This window comes from Pantherophis guttatus, chromosome 3, assembly GCF_059756535.1.
Source record: "Pantherophis guttatus breed Tessera chromosome 3, ASM5975653v1, whole genome shotgun sequence".
Taxonomy (NCBI): Eukaryota; Metazoa; Chordata; class Lepidosauria; order Squamata; family Colubridae; genus Pantherophis; species Pantherophis guttatus.
In genome coordinates, this window is record NC_142065.1 from 44125993 (window position 1) to 44145937 (window position 19945).

Consider the following 19945-nt stretch of genomic DNA (forward strand, 5'->3'; position numbering starts at 1 on the left):
AAAAGAGAAAGGTGCAAAAATGCAGCAGCAGTTTGAGGGCTCCCAACCTAGCCACTACTGCTCCTTCCCCATTTAGGCACAGGCCTTGCCCAATGACTGGTGAGGAAAGTGGGATTTTCTCCATCCCACCCAAAAGAGTTCTTGCCAGACAATTTCAGGTTACACTGTTCAAAGGAGGAAGAAATAAACAAGAAGAATCACACCACTGGAAATTATGTTGGATTCCCTGTAACTTACCCTTCATCACACTGGTAAATGGCAGTGGATCCTAAGTCAAAATCGCCTGTTACAAGCAATCTGCCACCCTCTGGTTCTCCTGGATGTCCACATGTTTTTCCTAGTGGAAAACATAAGAGGACATCTACTTTGCCATGTTACATTGTAGCACAAAATGTATAAAACTGATTCAAGGTTTCTGTCTGAATTTAGCAGAAAAATCTATTCCCTTACATAAATTTACAGAATTTGTTTAATCAGAATAAAAAAGACTTACGTTTACAAAGCTCCTGAACTTTTGACCACTGCTGGTTTGTATTACACGTACTAGAGTACGCCCCTGGCTTTTTCACATAACCTGGTCGACATTTGTATTTCACTGTTGATCCAACAGGAAAGAAATCTTTTTCTTTATATTCATCCGTTAACTCAGCAGAAACTAACCTAGGTGGGTACTCACAGCTATCTAATGGGGGAAAAAAAAAGGCAGCAATGAAATTTGCCAGATTCAATTTTCAATTTAGTTTCCATTTCTTGCCCTATGATCTGGAAGCGGCTCACCATATCTTGGAATATAAGGGAATGTGATCATACTTACAGAGTTAGAGCTGATTTATTCCATAAAGTTCCTAGGCCTCTCCCTAAATGTCAAATTTTAAGACCATCTTTGCTTAATAGCTTATTTATTGTCTCCTTTCCATTCAAAAAGGGATGTGGTGGCTCAGTGACTAAGATGCTGAGCTTGTCGATTGAAAGTTCGGCAGTTCAGCGGTTCGAATCCCTAGTGGCACGTAACAGGGTGAGCTCCCGTTACTTGTCCCAGCTTCTGCCAACCTAACAGTTCGAAAGCACGTAAAAAATGCAAGTAGAAAAATAGGGACCACCTTTGGTAGGAAGGTAACAGCATTCTGTGCGCCTTTGGCGTTTAGTCATGCTGGCCACATGACCATGGAGATGTCTTTGGACAGCGCTGGCTCTTCAGCTTTGAAACAGAGATAAGAGTCGGGAACGACTAGCACATATGCGCGAGGGGAACCTTCCATTCAAAACACTTCTTCCTGTCAGCTCCTTAGTCCATTTCAATCCCCCCCCCCGGGTTGGCTACAGTACCTGGAGAAAAACTGTGTGTGTGCACGCGCACGCACGCGTGCTAGTGTATGCCCATGCATTTGAAAAACCTTGTCATGTTCTTTTTAGTCATAAATATGAGAGATCCTTCCAATGCCTGGGCTTGGTTGTTTTCTTGCAGACATTTCATTAACCAAACTAAGTGATATCACTGATGATGTTAACTAGTTTGGATAGTGAAACATCTACAAAAAAAAAAAAAAAAAAAAGTTCAGAGGGTAACAAGGATCCCTCATTTCAGCCCTGAGCTACAAACATTTTCCTTTATCGGAGTCATAAATATGCCTGCATATTTGGGAGATTACATACCAGGATAGCAGACTGTGTCTACTTCCCCATTCTATGACGGGAGTGGATGAATGGATAAATAATATAACTTCCAATAACAATTATGTATCTTGAATTGTCATGACTTCCTCCTGTAAGTTCTCTCATGTTGTTTCTCCTTTGCTATAGGCAGAAGTAAGCAGATCTAAGATGAGCATACATGTCTTGTTTTGAAGCAGAACACTGTGCCTCAAAAATTCTCCCAAACCATCCTAGGTGGGTTGCAGTTCAACAGGACTAAAACCTGGATTTCAGTTCTTCTGGGGCTCAGTGGAAACAAAATGTGAAACTGGCGTGTGAGTCAAGCATGGCAAGGCTTGCATACTCTTGTCTCCTTCCTCTTTTGCATGGTCCATGTGCTGGCCCACCAGCCCACCTTCCCAGAACTTTTGCTTCCCTACTTCCTTTTCACTTCAAGTGTGGTTTTAAGATATTATTTCAAGACAAATTATAGCAGATGGGAGATGCCATTAGAGGTTTATCAAATAAATGGTTATGGGAACATTTTGTGAAAAAAGCTTCAGAGACCTCATACCTTAATGAAGTTAATAATAAAGGAGACTGGAGGGATCATATCACAGTTTTTAAGATACTGCATTCTAATGCATTATAACTTATTAAGAAAGTCTGTGATTGTATTCTGTTGATGGTGGATATCCAACCAGCCTCCCCCCATACACGTTTTCTTCACCTCTCAGTACATAATTTTTGAAAATGAGGACATCATTGGCAGCTTAGGACAAGTAGAAAAAAGATATATGTGAAAATAGCCAAGCAGATTGGATATGTTGCATTTGAAACCAAAGACACTGGTGAAGGCTATTGCACTGACCCACCTATTCCTTTTTCTAGAGCCTTACTTTTCTTACCTCCTCTCAGATGCAACTGTGCTACTGCCATCACTGTCTATTGGCTTTTTCTCACTTTTCACCTGACACAATTCCATTTGAAATTCAAGTTTTTGAGTTTTAATATGGATCAAGCACATTTATCTTAGTCTGCATATTGGCTTCTAGCAACTAGCTGTCCCATACATGGATCATTTTACACATCTCCTGGAGGCAGGAGTAACAAGACAAAATGTTGGAGGATGGACCTGTTTTGTGCCATCTAGTCTGTTGCTCTCCCATTTCTGTCCTATATGGTAGACCAGATCAAGAAACAGATGCCATGTACACCCTAAACCTTTTATTAAAATGTCTATAGTAATTTAAAAAATCTGAATATTTTCTCCCATCTCTCTTATCTATGTATGAATTAAGGGAGAGAGGTACCTAAATAATTTTCATAAATCTCCACCTGGTATGAGCTTAAGCTATTTTATTTCTTTGATAATCTTTCCTCTCTCCAACAAAGCCATTCCCTCTACGCTATAGCCCCCCTTCCAACAAGGCACATTTCCTACTACCCAAGATTCAGAGTCTAGCCTGGGCAATTTCTTTATATGTAAGAAGGCATTTATAAGTGTTCAAAAAAGCTTTGTGTCGGGCAGGACATCTTGCCCTAAGTATAACTTTCTGTGAGAAATCATCTTTTTTCTGGAAAGCCAGGCTACATTATATTTGGTTCCATCATTGTGGAATAAGCAATTTCATATTACATCAATTTCTAAGAGATTTCCCTTTAGTTTGTAAGCCAAGATAATTTCAGCAAATTGGAATTTTAATGCTAAGCACAGTGAATATATAAAGCTGGTATTTAAAAACATGCAGGGATTGCATATACTCTAGAGGAAGGTCGTAGCCCATTTTTTTTATTATTTCAAGTTTCAAAGTGCCATGAAAAAAGAAAGCAAAATCGGTTGAAGGATCCTATAAAGACTGAGAAATAGTTAAATCTAATTAAAGAAAAAGTAATATCCAGGCTTTGTTGTCTGTGGTTATAGCTATCAAGTGTCTACTCTGTAAAGGGTAGTTAATTTCAAGGTGTTGCTTTTTGCCTTAAAAGTCCTTCATAGCATGGGTCCAGATTATTTGAGGAACTGTCTCACCCCAATGGGAATGGCCCGCCCCACCTACTAGCAGAAGGGGAATGCTGCAGACTGTGTCAGTCAAAGGCTGGCAGGGTCTAGAAAAAACCTTTTTTGCTATGGGTCCTGCCCTTAGAACATCCTGCCCCCTGAGGTCAGATCTGCACCCACCCTTTTGGCCTTACAAAAAGACCCGAAGTCCCAGCTCTGGTCTGTGTTCCCGATGGGGCATGTCATCCTGGGAGGTGGCTAATTGGAGCCAGAGTTGTATTGCAGCTAGATTGCTAGATGATGATTCAAGCTGTTATTGTATATATTTGGGAGCTGGCCCAATTCATCCCACCAGACTGTTGTGAGAATAAAACAGAGAAGAAACTACATTTGCTACTTTATTTTGCTGGAATAAAAAAAGTATGTATTGGCATATTTTTAAGATAAGTCAGTTTATTAAATAATCTGACAGAATTGTGCAAAAAGTGGCAAGAAAACAATTTCCATTTCTAGTAAATTAAAATGTTGGCAAGCTTTGACGAGAACCAATTCTCAATCATACTCTTCCATGGAGTTCAGTGGATAATCAGTATTTCTCAGTTTAAACTAATAGTCAGGGCTGAGAAGCTACATTTCAGGTGGTCTGTGAAGTCAAATAAGTATTTTTAAATTTCTCATTTTTAATTTCTAACACAGCCAGTATCAATAGATATAATCCATATAAACCAAAGCTTTTTGGCTTTCTCAATCATTTTTAATCATGTAAATGGATCCTATAATCAAACTGTTGAAGAATCATTATTTTAAGAAAAGACAGGCTTTAAATGCAACACAACAAAATGAATTCCTCTTAATTTTAAAACTATTTTCAAAGTGTTTGCCAAGATAATAAGCAAGGTAAAAGGCAAACAAGGCTTGGAGGAAAACTAACAGTATTCTAAATTTAGCCAGGATGAAGACCAGTATTGCGGTTACATGACAGTGTATATTTACAGGTACAAATGTGGAAGGAAATTCACCCTGCAGCTAAAAACTGAGCAAGAAAAGGAAATGAAAGCTATTATCAACTTTATTTTAAATTTAGATTTCTCCCCTATCATATTTCAATAACAAAAAAAAATATACTTCATATGTTACTATTGACACAATATAGTAATGGATTCAAAAGCTACCAAGAAAATGATAATGGCTCTTAATTTCATTAAATCTATGAATATACAAACAACACTCAGAATTTTACTGCGTATATTTAAAATCTGCAATGTAATACAGTAGAAACCTTCAGTTAATTTAGAGCCATTAGATCTGAACTGGAAATATCAAGAGTAATGGAAAGAAGGAGATATTCTGCCATGCAATGATTTATTATTATTTTTTGAAATTTTGCAAGCTAGTTCCGATAGACATAACTCCAGTGAATATAAATGAGGGGAGAAAAGCCAGTCATAACTGAGAAAATACTGCATTTAAATAATGGCGTTCAATCACTAAATAGCTGAACACAAAATCAGATTTAATTCCTTGGCCTTTGACCTCTCCAGAGCTTCCAACAAGCTCTTTTCTCCCAGGTGAGGATCAAAGTTCAGAAGAAAAGAGTTATCAGAACCGGAACAGAATACATAGTTAATTTTTAAACTATTTGTGGAGAGAGAGAGGGTTGACAGAGAGAGGTTAACATTACAGAAACTCAACCAACTTCCATCTTCTCACCTTGGTTCACTAAAGGAGCAGCCAGGAAGGTAGCAGCAAACGAAAGGCTGAGTGTGCAGACAGAAATCATTGTTCTTGTTTCAGTGATAACTATGAAGCTGATAGCAGAACTCATGCCCTTATGTATATAAATACAAAAGAGGAAGCAGCAATAGTAGTAAGCAAATAAAACAGGGGCTTTCGTACCAAAAGCCCCATAGGAACCAGTTTTAAACAATAGAACTTGCTGTTTCTTCATCTTGCACATCCTGCAGTTTTATCAATAAGACCAGTTTCAGAAGTACTGGTACTGAGCACCCCATAAATATAACATACATACAAAATCAATGCATGCATATTGGTCACCCCAATAGTTCTGTATCCATTTAGTCTGAGATGAAATAAAATGCTGGATTATTATCTAGGCTGTTTTTGCTGCATTTGACTAGGAAAAATTATGGGAGTTTTTTAGAAACTAATGAATCTTATTAGCTAGCACAAGGAGAAATTAACATTTGAAGGTTGGAATAAAAATCGCATAGTCATTTATTGTCAGTAATGATTGTTAATAACAGACACCAAACTGCATTTCCCAATTAGATTAGATGAATAGGAAGGACTTTTTGATAAATGCTACATTTAATAACTGCCACAAAACCTCTTGTGGAAAGTTGTTTTGCATGATCTTCTCAAAAAAACCTAGCCCATTTTAAGAAATGCAATCTTTAGAACTTTTTGTCAGTTGAAATAAATCAATAAAAATCAAAAAGAATTTTCTCCTACCATTCAAAATATGCAATTCTAATACATTCATATTTCAACCAAGGACACTTATCGGTAAAAACCTATTTTGTTGCAGTAAGATTTCAGTTCTACTCACAAAGCCTCTCCCCCCCCACCCCCCAAACTATGTATGAATGTATAACTGGTAGTTTCTACAGTCAGCGTTAAGAATTACCCTACCATCAACTCCCGAAATAACTTTATAAAGAACTGTGGTAAGTGTTCAGTGCAATGCAATCTTTAATATTACCATTGCCAGACATTTCTCTATATACAAACATTGCATTTAATTTTTTCATATAAGGAATACAATAAAATTTACAAATACAACTTTTACAAACTAAGGCAAAATACTTTCTTGAATACTGTAAGTATCCATGCTAGCCAGACTGATGCCAAAATGACCTAATGTATGTTGCAAAATCACACAGAACATCACAACACACATTTTGTCGCACAGACATACACACCCCGTCCCAAACTCGTATGCTGAACATTTCAGGATCGGTTCCATTCAGTCAAAATATACCTTCTCATCACAGTGATGTTGACTGTTAAAATATAAAACAGAACACAATTTATATTAGGCAAAGCTTACTGTTCCAGCATAAATTTAAAACCCAGAAAGCAAGGTTAACTTTTCTTTGGCTTGTCACATGAACTCAGAAGCCTGATTTAAGAGCCAGGGTGTTAAAAGAACAATACAGAACTTGTTGACTCTTCCATTCTAATATAGTCATATCTTGATAACTGCATAATGCATTATCCCTGAAGTAGAAACATGATAGGTCCCTCAAATTCTGTATCTGAGTGATAACAAGCAGACACGCTAAGAGATACTCTGAAAGGATTTAAGTGAATGTAGAAGCAGCATATGTAGTCTTGTAGATCATATGTTGATTGTTTCATGTATTAACTGCCTTATACAATGGTCAAACTGTAAAACGATGAACTTTGAACTCAGATCTTCAGTGAGTTCCTATCTTCAGTTCTCAAGCGAAAATGTTACTGAAGGTTAAATGAAATTTTATTGCAGAAGTTCAATGGACTCAGATCAGACTTTTTCTTTTTCTTTTTCTTCCAAAGCCATATCTTTCTCTGAAACTACACGATAATTATCAGTAGAGGCAGAAGGAATGTTAGTTTTCCTGTAAAAAAAAAAAGACACAAAAAATAAATTCATATTTACACATTCCTTTTAAAGAAGTTTTCAAAAATTATTTTCTTCAGTCCTGTTAATAAGCAAAAACCACACACACACACACATTCATTCTGTGAGATAAAAGAAAATGTAATATTAGGAAAATCCACCTCTGGAAATATAAGCGTTTTACATTAATAATTGCAGAATATTTGACATAAAAATGAATTATTCTATAAGCACAACAGATTTAGTGTACAAAAAAAATGATGTTTTTAGATAATTGCTGTGAAATCACAAATCAGAACCTCTTTTTTACCCATGGGAAAGCTGTGTGATGTCAATGCTGAAATCTCACAAGTCAAATATCTTCAGTCAAAACCAAGCTTTCTCTACATCTAGCACTGAAGCTATCTCAGATGTATGGCAGTGATTAGAAGGATGGGAGGTATAATACTTAAGAGAACCCTTGCATATTAATACTTCTCATGCAGTGCATCACTTCGAGCTAGGAAGTGTATAAGGAACTGTAGACTATGCCCAACACTAATATATAAATTTACAAGTTTATATAAAAGTTTAGCTTCTCAGGTTTTGATGTTGATAAAAATATTTAAATCATCTACAGTAGACCCATTCATTTGAACCAGAAGTTAAAAAGCAGAAAGGTAAAAAGTATATAATTACAGTATGTTCCCTCATGATAAGTTTCGGAATATAGGGAACCATTATTAAGTATAACCCTGGTTATATATGTGTGTGTGTGTGTGTGTGTATATATATATATATATATATATATATGTGTGTGTGTGTGTGTGTGTGTGTGTGTGTGTGTATGAATATATATATATATATATATACACACACACACACACAAATATATATGATGCAGACTGCATCATCTGCAAACTATGAGTGAGCAATAAGAGAGAATCCCATTAGTGATGAAGTTTATGCCTGAGTTGATTTACATGCTTAGTGAATCAGTAATACCAAGCTTGACATGAGAGCATGGCTTCTGGAAGTTTTTCCAATCTCTTAATAGCAGTATAGCACCTAGGTCATGTGACCAGGAGAAAGCAGGCTTAAGAATGAAGCAAACCACAACCTTCTGAGCTATTGACCAGCTAATAGCCTTTTCCATTGGGGTCTAGTACATTTTCAATCTCAATTTTTCATTACATTTGGACTGCTGGATTAGAAAGAAAATGGATATTACATAAAAATCCAGCAGACAAGAAAATCCATATTCTATGCTCAGAATTATGAAAACAATTCAGTTGGTAAACTGACCAGTAAAATGTTTAAGTGCTTATGCAGTTCCAAGAACTATAGTTTAGAACTATGACACATTTTTTCAGAAAACATATTTCTTATCTTTACTTTTACCTGCATCCCAACGCAGGCAAACACTACTCTTAATCGTAATGTGAGATACTTATTTAACATTGAGAACACTGTATGATAATGTGTATAATCCATAAATTCATTAGTTACAGCAGTGGTTCTCAACCTTCCTAATGCCGCGACCCTTTAATACAGAAACCAAGGGTGGGTTCTAAATTTTTTTACTAGCGGTTCTGTGGGCGTGGCTTATTTTGTGGGCGTGGCTTGGAGGTCATGTGACTGGGTGGGTGTGGCTAGCTGGTCATGTGACCAGGTGGCCATGGCTATGTGTATAGGGACTACTCAGAGGGCTGAAAAAAGTCATTTCTGACAGGTCCTCGCACTTTTGACTGGTCCTCACACTTATGACCATCCTCACATTTATGCCCGTGCAGCATTCTTAACAACCATGTCACTCATTTCACAACTGCTTCTCTTCACCATGGTGACAAGATAGGGCAAAAACGTAAAATGTGAGGACAGTCATAAGTTCGAAGACTGGTCAAAAGTGCAAGGACCAGTCAGAAATAACTTTTTCAGTCCTCTGAGTAGTCCATATGCATAAAAGGATACAGCAATAGAGAGGGATGAAGGAAGGGAAGGGAAATTAGAGTAGGAGTGAGGGTAAGAGAGGGAGGAAGAGAGGAGGAGAAGGAGAAAGGAAGAGGAAGTAGGGAGGAGAAGAAGAGGGTGCGGAAGAGAAAGTTAGAAGGAAAGAAAAGAGAGAGGTGGTAGGTTTGAGGAGAAAGATTGCTGTACAATAAAAAAGATGAAAGGGAAGAAAGCCAACCCCAAACAAATATAAAGATATTAAGATAAAGAATGAATTGTTAAACTTTAAAGAATAAAAGAGAACAAATATGAATAAATAACAATAATTAGAAACACACATACAAACATACAATGTATTTTCTTTGAACAGAGTATTTGGCCGGTTCATAAATTTAAACAGTGTTTAGTCATTTCAATTAAATTTACAATTTCTATATTTCCTTTTTGCCATATTTATTCCTCATCTATTTTTGTAAAAAAACCAATATTACCCTTCATCCTCATCTCTAATCTTAATCAAATTCAATTTTTCCCTACTATTCTATATTATACCCCTTCCCATTGTCATCTATTTTTATATCCATCCTCACATTGGTTAATTATGTAATATTACAGTTATTTAATATGAATTCAACATTTTAATATAAATCAATTAGTTATATAACTACCTTTTTTGTATATTAATCAATATGAACATGAATATTCCAATTATGTCCATGCAATCCAATTTCTTACAAATCAATTAATTATATTTACCAATAATAATAAACCAAATAATTTCCCCCATATATTCCTCCAAACCACAACTTAACCATTTCTGCTTTCAACACAATATACAATTAATAGTATCTCAATTATTACAATTCCCTAGTTAAATAGAGCTTTTTTTCTTTTGTGTTTTAAAATCTCCTCTTTTTCCCTAAATTTCCCGTTGTTTGCACCTACCTTTTTTGGTGAGGAAAAAGAAATCTGCCTGCCTAATTTTTCAACGTGCAAAGCCAACAGCCTGCTTTACTTTCTCTTTCGTTTTTCAGTATAGCTAGGGGAAAAAAAATCTGCACTCTTTCCAAGCAAGCAGCAGAGCCCTGAGCAAAACAGCTGAGACAAATCAGCTGAGACTCGGGAGTGATCTAAGCAAGGGCTAATTAGCCTATGCTGAAGCTCCGTGGGCCAATAAAATTACAAAAAAACACCGAACCCTTTGTTAAATTGCTGGCTCCCCCGCCCCTCGCCCACCACTATTTATTGGCAATAAATAGTGGTGCGGAGGGGCGGGGCAAGCCAGCAATTTAACAAAGGGTTCGGCTGCACCAGTGGCTCTAGGGCGGCCCTTTGAAGCCCCGCGGCAAGAATTTAAACAGTTTTTTTTCCTCTAGCCATCGGAGGCAGCAATAGATTGGGAGTGGGCGGGGTAAACGAACGGCCGGCGATCCAACAGAGCAGAGAGTGAGGGTGAGTGAAGACGTGGGGGGGGGGGAGAGTGCTTTGGCGACCCCTGTGAAATGGGGTCGCGACCCCCAGGTTGAGAACCGCTGAGTTACAGGATATATTTGCATTTTTCAAGTATGTAACCTGATATGTGTTAGCAATTTATTTTCAAAAGTCTATCTTTAAAAAGAGATTTCAGTAAAATAACTTTAATGCTAGCCTAGCACAGATACAGAATCTTGGAAAGTCCAAGAGAAATCTCTGGTCCTCATTGACAGTTTATTAAGACCGTTTCTTAAATAATTTGAAAGGTTTCTTTCCACCTGTGCCAAGGTACTGCTTTTTGAGATGGGCCATTCTCTTTCCTCCTCTAAAGAAGGAGTAAAGAACAAACAGTGCCATTAGCAGCTGAAGACAGTTGTGATAGCCTTTGGGTTTTTGTTTATGCAGATGTGGCAACTGAACATACATGTTGAATGTAAAATGCTGGTGCGACCCCTCAAGGAGCCATTGTTAAACCCCACCATTCAGGTGGTTACAGCTTCAGAGGATCCTGGAAAAAAACAGATTATCCGAACCCTTTTCAATCAAGTTTTAGACCTGAATATGAAGCAAAATTCAAAATATGAACAAAATGAGGAAGTGATAAGCTGCAAAGGGAAAGCAAAGGGAAATCAAATAATTAAAAAGCGAAAGTTAGAATATTTTGGACATGTGATACGACAACCAGAAAAATATGGCCTCCTTCACTTAATCCTCCAGGGAAAGATTGAAGGCAGAGGAGGTCCAGGCAGAAGATCATCATGGCTTCAAAACCTAAGGGTCTGGTTTGGACAAAACTCAGCAGCTCTTTTTCATGCGGCTCTTGACAAAAATAGGATTGCCAACATGATCGCCAACATCCGATGACGGATATGGCACAAGAAGAAGAGTAGAACAAAATTGGTTGCACTCATGGATGACCTCTGGTGGAAGGGGGATGGAAGTGCTACATACATCCTTATTCTTCTTGATCTCTGGGCAGCTTTCAATACCATTGACCATGGTATCCTTTTGGGCTGACTTAGGGAGTTGGAGATGGGTTGCACAGTTCTGGGCTGGTTCACCACCTTCCTCCAAGGCTGCTCTAAATCAATGTTGATAGGGAGCATGAAGTCCACCTCTCGGCCCCTGCTAGGTACTCTCTCTACTACTTTTTAACATCTATATCAGGGGTGTCAAACCTGCGGCCCGTGGGCCGGATGTGTCACATGCTGGCCACGCCCACCCCCATTTTAGCAAAGGGTAAAAAAGTCACAATACATCACATGATGTGATGATGTAAGTTTAACATCCCTGATCTATATGAAAGCCCTGGGTGACTTCATCTGTCACCATGAGATAAGGTATCATCAGTATGCTGATGATATCCAGTTGTACATCTCCATCCTGGATGAAGTGAGTGATGCTATGGATGTTCTTTTGTGGAGTCTGGAGGCTGTGGGGGCCTGGATGAGACATAACAAACTTCGGCTGAGTAAAATGAAGTAAAATCCTAGTAAAATGGAGTCGCTGTGAATAGGGAGCCCCTTTGCATCCAGGAGTATATTTAGCAATATAAAATCACTGCTATTTATTATAACAGTAAATAAGTTATATGCGTTTCCAGCCTTTAGTGGATGATATAAATTTGATTGAAGAATGGTTCTTCATGTTATCCTGTAGCTAAAATATAAAATCTAAAAGTAAAGAACATTTCAGCACTTTTAATGCCACAGTTAATTAGAAAAAGAGAGATAATTCTTAAATGAAGTCTGAGGTGCTCAAGTAAGGGAAGGGAAGGAAAGTGGGGAGCTGTAAGTCTCTGGAATAAGAGCTGTTTTAAAATATACATTATCCAGAAGGATGTTTTTGACTTCAAGTTATTCAAAGCATTTGATCAGAAATCAAACTGTACAATTTATATGAGTTAATTTTATAAAAAAAAAAGGAAACAAGGCGAAGAAAGCAAAATCAAATCAATTGAGAAAACAGGCATTCACACTTCTTCTGGGTGCTTGTTTAAATCAGTTCGCTCATCTTCATTATGAAGACCTCCCCCCACTCTGCAAAAGAACATAGTAAGTTGGATGATGTTAATAGAAAATCTGAAAACAGAAGATTGATTATTTAAAGAAGATTTTTAGTAAAATAAAGACTTAATTAGCATGTTGTGGTCTAAAAGGCATCTAAGGGAAGACAGATAATATTCAATTTGAAATTAGAAAAATGAACAGATTCAAGAAGGAAAGATCCAGGATTTACTAATCTTAAGCAATAAGACAGTATTTCATAAATGCTAGAAAAAAGAGAAAGTTCATAGTATTTTTTTTGCAAAGCATCACATTACAGCTTCCTACAGATTGCACAAGTGTTATGTCTACTAAGACACTCAAAAATATCTATTAATTACTCTATCAAAAGATTACATCTATATACTCTTCAAAAGTAAAAATGAGCACAAGTAATGATAGTGATTAAAGCATTACTGCTCAAAGTGCCTGTGGTTAAGAAAACTGATTTGAAAATCAATTTATGAACAAATCTAAATTAGTGCTTATAACAGTGATGGCTAACCTTTTTGCCGTCGCGTGCCAAAACCGGGGGGAGCATGGGAGGTCACGGGTGCCTGTGCCCACATCCATAATTCAATGCGCCCCGCCCTCCCACGCATGCGCACGTGACCCCCCCCCACTTCCCCTGCTTTTGGCACGTGGTGGCACGGTGGGCCCAGTAGGCCTGTTTTTCCCTCTCCCTAGGCTCCAGAGGCTTTCTAGGAGCCTGGGGAGGGCAAAATCAGCCTTCCCCATCCCCCCAGAGGCCTTCCAGAGGCTGGAAACAGCCAGTTTCCCGACTTCCGGTGGGACCGGAAGGCCTGAAAATCAGTTGGCTGGTGCGCGCATGCAGGCTGGAGCTGAGCTAGAGCAACACTTGTGTGCCGACCAATATGACTCCGCGTGCCATCTGTGGCACCCGTGCCATAGGTTCGCCATCACGGGCTTATAACATCCTGAAACTATATATGAATGGTATGAAAATAAAGTTAACAATGTTGTATCAAAAACAATACTCCTGCACAGAGACAGAAAGCAAGCAACATACAAAACAAGATTTCCATTGTAATCTGTCTAGAAAGATACCAAAGTTGCAAGTAGACTAAAAGCTGTTCCAAAAGGACAATACAAATTTCACAGAGAACCATTCCAATGATTCCATTTCATTAGGGTACTAGGAAGTCAGAGACAAAAATCTCTGATATCAGCAGATCAGGGCAATATGAATACTCTTACTTTTTTCAACAAACATTGCCAAGTCTGCAATTAAACAAATAGCAAACAGAAATAGAGACAGTTCAGCCCTGTCACTCCAGAACACCAGTGCTGGAGATGTGATTAAATTCAATTTAGCCATTCTAGACAAACTATAATTCTTCCTTTGCTGCAGATCTTTGCAATTGTTAAGCACACAGCATAGAAGTTACTTCTGGACACAGAGCACATTTATAAGAAAACTGTAGGCTTTAGAGACGGCACTGGCAAGTTGGAGATGGCTGCTCATGCAGCTACGAAGAAGCTAGGAAGAATCAGAGACAGCATATCTTGGGCTGACTCACCCCTGGCGAAGGAACCATTTCACAGCTACTATAATTAAAGCAGCCAGAACTATAACAGCAAGGACAGCTCCTTGAAGGGAAAAAAATAATGTGATAGCTTCAAATTCAAAATTATACCAATCATCACATACAAACTCCTGACAGTACTTTCAAGGTATGTTACAGACCACCTTGTCCATATCACATTGTATATACAGCGGAAACCGAAAACCAGGATCCACAGACAATTTCGTATATAAATTACATTACATGTTTGAATTAGTGGCCATTTTTTTTCAACATTTCCTTATTTGCTGCATTATCTTTGAACACTTAGTAACATTTTCTCTGAAAATAAATAAATGAAATATATTCTGATTGGCCTACGGGGACTGACATTTGGTACACTCCCTTATGTATGTAAAAGCATCTGACTGCAGAAAAAAAAGGGGGGATTTGAATTGCTTTAAAAAGATGTTTCAGAATGCACGGAAGCACATTTGCAGCATCCATGTGAGATTAATTAAAGTTCTACATTTTTTTTTATCTGGGATCATGTGACTGCAGAAAGGAAGCTTCAGATTCTGCTGAGCATTCCTGGAATCAGACGAAGTTTGCTATAGTGAGTTGTACATAGCTGCTGCTTTATGCTTGTACATGTTCTGAACAGAATCTGAAGTTCAACATTCAATAGAACTGTCAACCCTGGAGCCATTTGGAGTGTCTTCAGGGTTGCCACAGCGAGGCCCGATAGAGCTGTGGGAAAGGGAGGGGGGAGTAGAGATAGCTGGGGAACTATCTAGCCAAAATGACATTCTTTCTTCTGGGAGCCAGCACCTGGCGGGGCATCGATGGGAATCATCCAGGGCATGGATGGGAGTCATGTGACCTGATTGGGGCATGTGATGGTTGTGTATAATGGGGAGAAGAACTTTGGATTTTGAGTTGGGTGGAAAAACCTGGGGAGATTCAGAGTCAGGTTTTCACCAGCTGTGCCAATATGACATGCCTAATAAATCTATACTTTGAGGAAGCCTCAGGCCTTGGGAGTTTTGATTTCATTCGGGCTGTTACTTGGAACCCCGACAAGAATTTTTATAGAAAAAAATGTCAAATGCAACAAAGGTATTGATAAATGGGGGGGGGACTAATTACACCACTGAGTGGCAAACAGTCACCCTGCACAAGAATAAAACCAAACCAGAGATAGAATAAATGTAGCGTCAAGAATTGTACCTTTAATACTTTCTCACTTTCCTGGTATCCAATTTAATTCAATAATAAGGTATGTGCTATATTTATAATAAAACCAGAAAAGGCTTAAGCCACTCCATAAGCATAAATAGTGATTACTGTTAATATTGATGAGAGCAGCAGAGAAAAGAAAAAATTAGTGCGGCCTTCTAATCTCACAAATTGGACAAAGTCCAGAATAGAACTAAGGACTTGTTGGAGTATTGAGAATCAGGGGCCCTCTCTGGAATGAGAAAACAGAGAGGGAGGAGCCTGTCTCTCTTTGACCCCAGCTGGCTGAGAACTAGATAGTGATTGGTGGGCAGGATAATTTAAGAGAGGGAATATAAAAGCTACAGTTTTAGACATGGGGACAGAAATTGCATTGGTCACTCTCATGGTTGACTTGTGCTGGGAGGGTCTCTCAACAGCTCTCCCAAATGGGGACATTTTGTTACAGTAGTTCCACATCTACCTGATCTATTAAACATTGAAATGAAACCTACTGGGCAAATTAATTTGCCACGGTAGGATGATGTATCTTCAATATGTGGATGATACCCAATTGTACATCTCCATCCAGGCTCAATTATAGATGTAGTAGAAATTCTATCCCAGGGCTGGTGGCTATTATGGTTTGGATGGGGAGAAACAGACTGCAACTTAAGCCAAACAGGGTAGTGTTACTATTACTTTAAAAGCCTTATGATTCCAAGTGTCTTTGACCCTTGATGAAGTTATGGCCCTGCAGAGAGAACAAATTTGCAACTTTAAAACTTCCGGATTTACAGCTCCTGCCTAAGGAGCAGACAGAAGTTAGGGCAGGAGGCATTTTGCCCAGCTTTGGCTGATTTCCAGTTGCAATCTTACCTAGAACAAGATGCTATGAGGAAGATTATGATCTTGTCTCTCCTGATTACAATAATTCTGTGCTGGTTACCAATGTGTTTCCTAGAGTAATTAAAAGTTTTGGTTTCTTTATGGCGTGGGACTGGGTAGCTAACAAATAACTTTCCTTTTATTGCTCCTGCCCATTGCACTTTTCCCAAATTGTTCCTGCCCATCCCTCTTGGATATGGAGACAGTATCCATGGAAGGTCCCTACCAAACAGAAGTTGCAGTGGAAGATGTGTTAATAAGAAGTATTTTCAGTGGCCGTTCACTGAGGGACAGCTTGTCCCCAGTCAAGAATGGCTTGCAACGCAACATTTTCAAAAATAGTAAAAACTGATTTTTCCAGAAGGACTTTGGGAATTGATTACTGTAGAGACACACGTGTGTGTGTATGCATGTGTGCATGTGCATATGCATGAATATCTGTAAAGGGTACACTTTTCTTACATGCTAATATTTGCTATGGATAATATTTTTATGGAATTTTAAAAATGTATATTTTGCTATTTTAATATTTGCAGTCCCTGTGATCTATGAAAATTGAGATGGTAGAGTATTCAGTCTGAAAACAGATACCTTGAATAATAAGCTTAATATAAACCTGGACTTCTTCCTTTTTTGGAGGGGGGGGAGGAAAGATGACAAATACAGTTTTCCTCTTGGAATGACTGATTTCTGGAACAACCAGATTTTTTTTTCTGCCTTTTAAGAGATTCCAGCTGTAAAAATGACCCTGATAATAAAGAGGGGAAAAAAACCCCACCGTTTAACCAAAATAATTTCTCAAGTTGAAATACTCTCCAATGAGTTTAACTAACAAACAAACACAGGAAACAAAATATTTAAAAATAGCCAAAAGAGTATCTAAAGCATGGGAAAAATTGTGAAGGCAGAAAAAGATCTTGCCTTATAAGAAGGGGTGGGAGTCATAGCCCCTTCTAAAGACAAAAAGGGAGCAATTGTGCATTAAATAATCTTTGTTAATTTCTGTCAAACATTAAATGCAACCACAGTAGTTCAGTCTGTAAGTACTTACCAATAGCAATTCCAATACGGCTTACAGATCCTAAAAGAGAAAAGAATCCAAAAAAGAAACGTGATCAAAAACTTGAACATATATAGTAAAAAAGAAAGAAAACATTTCTTTAGTTTCACACTATTTTAACATGAATGTACAGTAAATCCATCATGTTATTCCCTTTTTGGGTAAACAAAATTACTCAAAGCACGTAAAAAGTATAAAGCAAAATAAATAAAAAAGCTAAATTTTTGAGATAGCCAAAATGATTAAGGCTAATTATACTAATACAATTCACTACTTGCTATATTGTCTATACTTTAATTCATCAGTACTGTTCTGATAGATTCAATCACTTTCATTCAGAACTTCAATGTCTTTCCCACTTTTTTTAGTTTTGCATACTCATACACATGCATGCAAAACTAAACAAAAGGGAAAGATACTGACATTCTAAATGAAGGTGTCTGAATTTGAATTCAATTTGAAGGTGACTGAATTATTTAATTTGTTAATTTATTATCTTTAACAGTGATTCCAAAAATATTTCAGGACTTTAAGTACAACATTGCACATATATTTTGAAGTATAGGACTGTACAAGAAATTTTGAAATACATTTGTATGAAATTAGCCAGAAAGATTTAAAAAAGGATTCCTGAATAATTCATAATATTCCCTCTCTCTCTTTTATCTCTCATATTTCAGAGAATTTAGAGAAAACTATTTCAGAACAAAAAGTCAAAAGTGACCTCCTATAGAAATGCAAAAGCTAATCTAAATAATTACTTTCCATCATCAATACTTTGGGGTTTTACCTGGTTCATCCTTGGGAGTTGCTTGAGTTGTAGTTGGGGGCACTGCAGTTTCTATAAGAAAAAAAAGAGGTTTAAACACTACTCTGGATTTTTCAGGCAATGTCATGCATAACATTTAACAAGCTGATAGACTTGTCTGGGAATAAAGATACCTCAATGTACATATTAGATAAGAATATCTTGCAGGTTACACAGATATCTCAACGAAAGTAGAACAAACCTCCATAAATTATAACAGCAATCTAATAAAGAAAACAAATAGTGGGAAGATAAACAATTTAACTGAAAAAAGCTGAAATAGTATAGTATAGTATAGTTTAGTATAGTATATAATATAATATATAATATAATATATATACACTATAACAGTAATATAATAAATATAATATATAATGTAATAATATATGTTAACATATGTTATAAGTAAAATTCTGCAAGGGTGAACTCAATCAGTATATTAACAGCATCTAGTTTAATCAGAACTAAGCAATGAAAACATATCAACACAAAATCCAAGGCTCGGAGGACCAGTGGAGGTGGTGGTTATGGCAGGGAGGGAAAATGGTTTTGCGCATGCACACTGCTTTCACAAATGTAGTTTTGCATGCATGCACATGCTCACCCACCACTTCTGCAGCCCTGTTCTGAATGGGCTATGGTCCAGCATTGAGCTGTGGACCGGGGGGTGGGGACCCCTGGTATACATGGCAGTTTATAAAAAATTTAAATTTGCCTTTCTTTTTTGAAAGAAAATTTTGATACCGGGGTCCCCACCCACCTGGTCCACAGCTCAGTGGTGGACCATAGCCCATTCAGAAGGGGGCTGCAGAAGTGGTGGGTGACTGTGCACATGGGCATGTACAGAAAGCTGCATTTGTGAAAGCAGTGTGCATGCGCAAAACCATTCCCTCTCCCCTCCGCCCGCCACCACTGGTCTGCCGAGCCTGAAAGGTTGGAGACTACTGATGTATATACTTTTTAAAAAGGGCTTCACAACTTTTTTAAAACAACTTTTTTAGAAACTAAGTCTAAACTGGAATTCACATTCCAAGTTACATGACACAATAGAACATGCACTTCATAGATGAGGCAGAAATTGGATGTAAAGCAGAAAACAGAGGTAAAAATATAAAGCACATATAAAGCATCAAAGAATGTGCAAAAGAACACTATATTAGTGATACCTAGAAATTTACAACACATCATCATCATCCGCAAAGATGTATATCCAGTGGTGGGATTCAGCCAGTTCGCACCACTTCGGGAGAACCGGTTGTTAACTTTCTGAGCAGTTTGGCAAACTGGTTGTTGGAAGAAATTATTAGGGCAGAGAACCAGTTGTTAAATTACTTGAATCCCACCACTGCATATATCCACAGATATCCATGCACACATTGTGTTATTTTGTTTCCTAAAAAGTCAGAGGAAAAAAAGATCTCTTTGTTTCTCCCATATTTTTCTTTGATTGTTGTGAACCACCTAATTGTTGAGAATTGGGTTGCAATAAAATTTAATAATTATTATTATAGTTCATTGCACAGTTAACCAGATGTTTAGACTGGGTTTGGCGTTTTTATTTAGCTATCAAATCTTTTCCAAGGACTTGGGACAGGCAGATCTAGATGTGTGATAGTGTTACAGATATCATCACAGGATGGAAGCTTTTCTGAGTAAAGCTGCCTTTTGTAATTGGCTGATGATGACTCTGTCAATGCCAATGGTATTCAAGTGGTACTCCAGCTGTTTTGGGATTGCACCCAAGG

General features: G+C 37.7%; 2 protein-coding genes across 5 annotated transcripts in view; both read right to left on the bottom strand.

Annotated features, from left to right (window-relative positions):
• LOC117664328 (complement receptor type 1) overlaps positions 1-5456 on the bottom strand; it is a 108690-nt gene extending 103234 nt beyond the window's left edge. The window contains exons 1-3 of the mRNA XM_087890668.1: positions 5342-5456; positions 494-682; positions 238-337 (exon numbers count right to left, since the gene is read on the bottom strand). Of these exons, the coding sequence (XP_087746794.1) occupies positions 238-337; positions 494-682; positions 5342-5456 (404 nt within the window). The remainder of the gene's footprint in view (positions 1-237; positions 338-493; positions 683-5341) is intronic.
• Positions 5457-6319: 863 nt separating this feature from the next.
• Positions 6320-19945, bottom strand: part of LOC132711248 (complement receptor type 1) — a 69316-nt gene continuing 55690 nt past the window's right edge. For 2 of the 4 annotated variants that reach the window (XM_060689731.2, XM_060689730.2), the window contains 4 exons: positions 18183-18233; positions 17384-17413; positions 14242-14311; positions 6320-7251 (listed from right to left, as the gene is read on the bottom strand). In XM_060689731.2, coding sequence (XP_060545714.2) covers positions 7158-7251; positions 14242-14311; positions 17384-17413; positions 18183-18233 — 245 coding nt within the window. In that variant the 3' untranslated portion in view covers positions 6320-7157. The remainder of the gene's footprint in view (positions 7252-14241; positions 14312-17383; positions 17414-18182; positions 18234-19945) is intronic. The other 2 variants (XM_060689733.2, XM_060689732.2) reach the window with 1 other exon arrangement.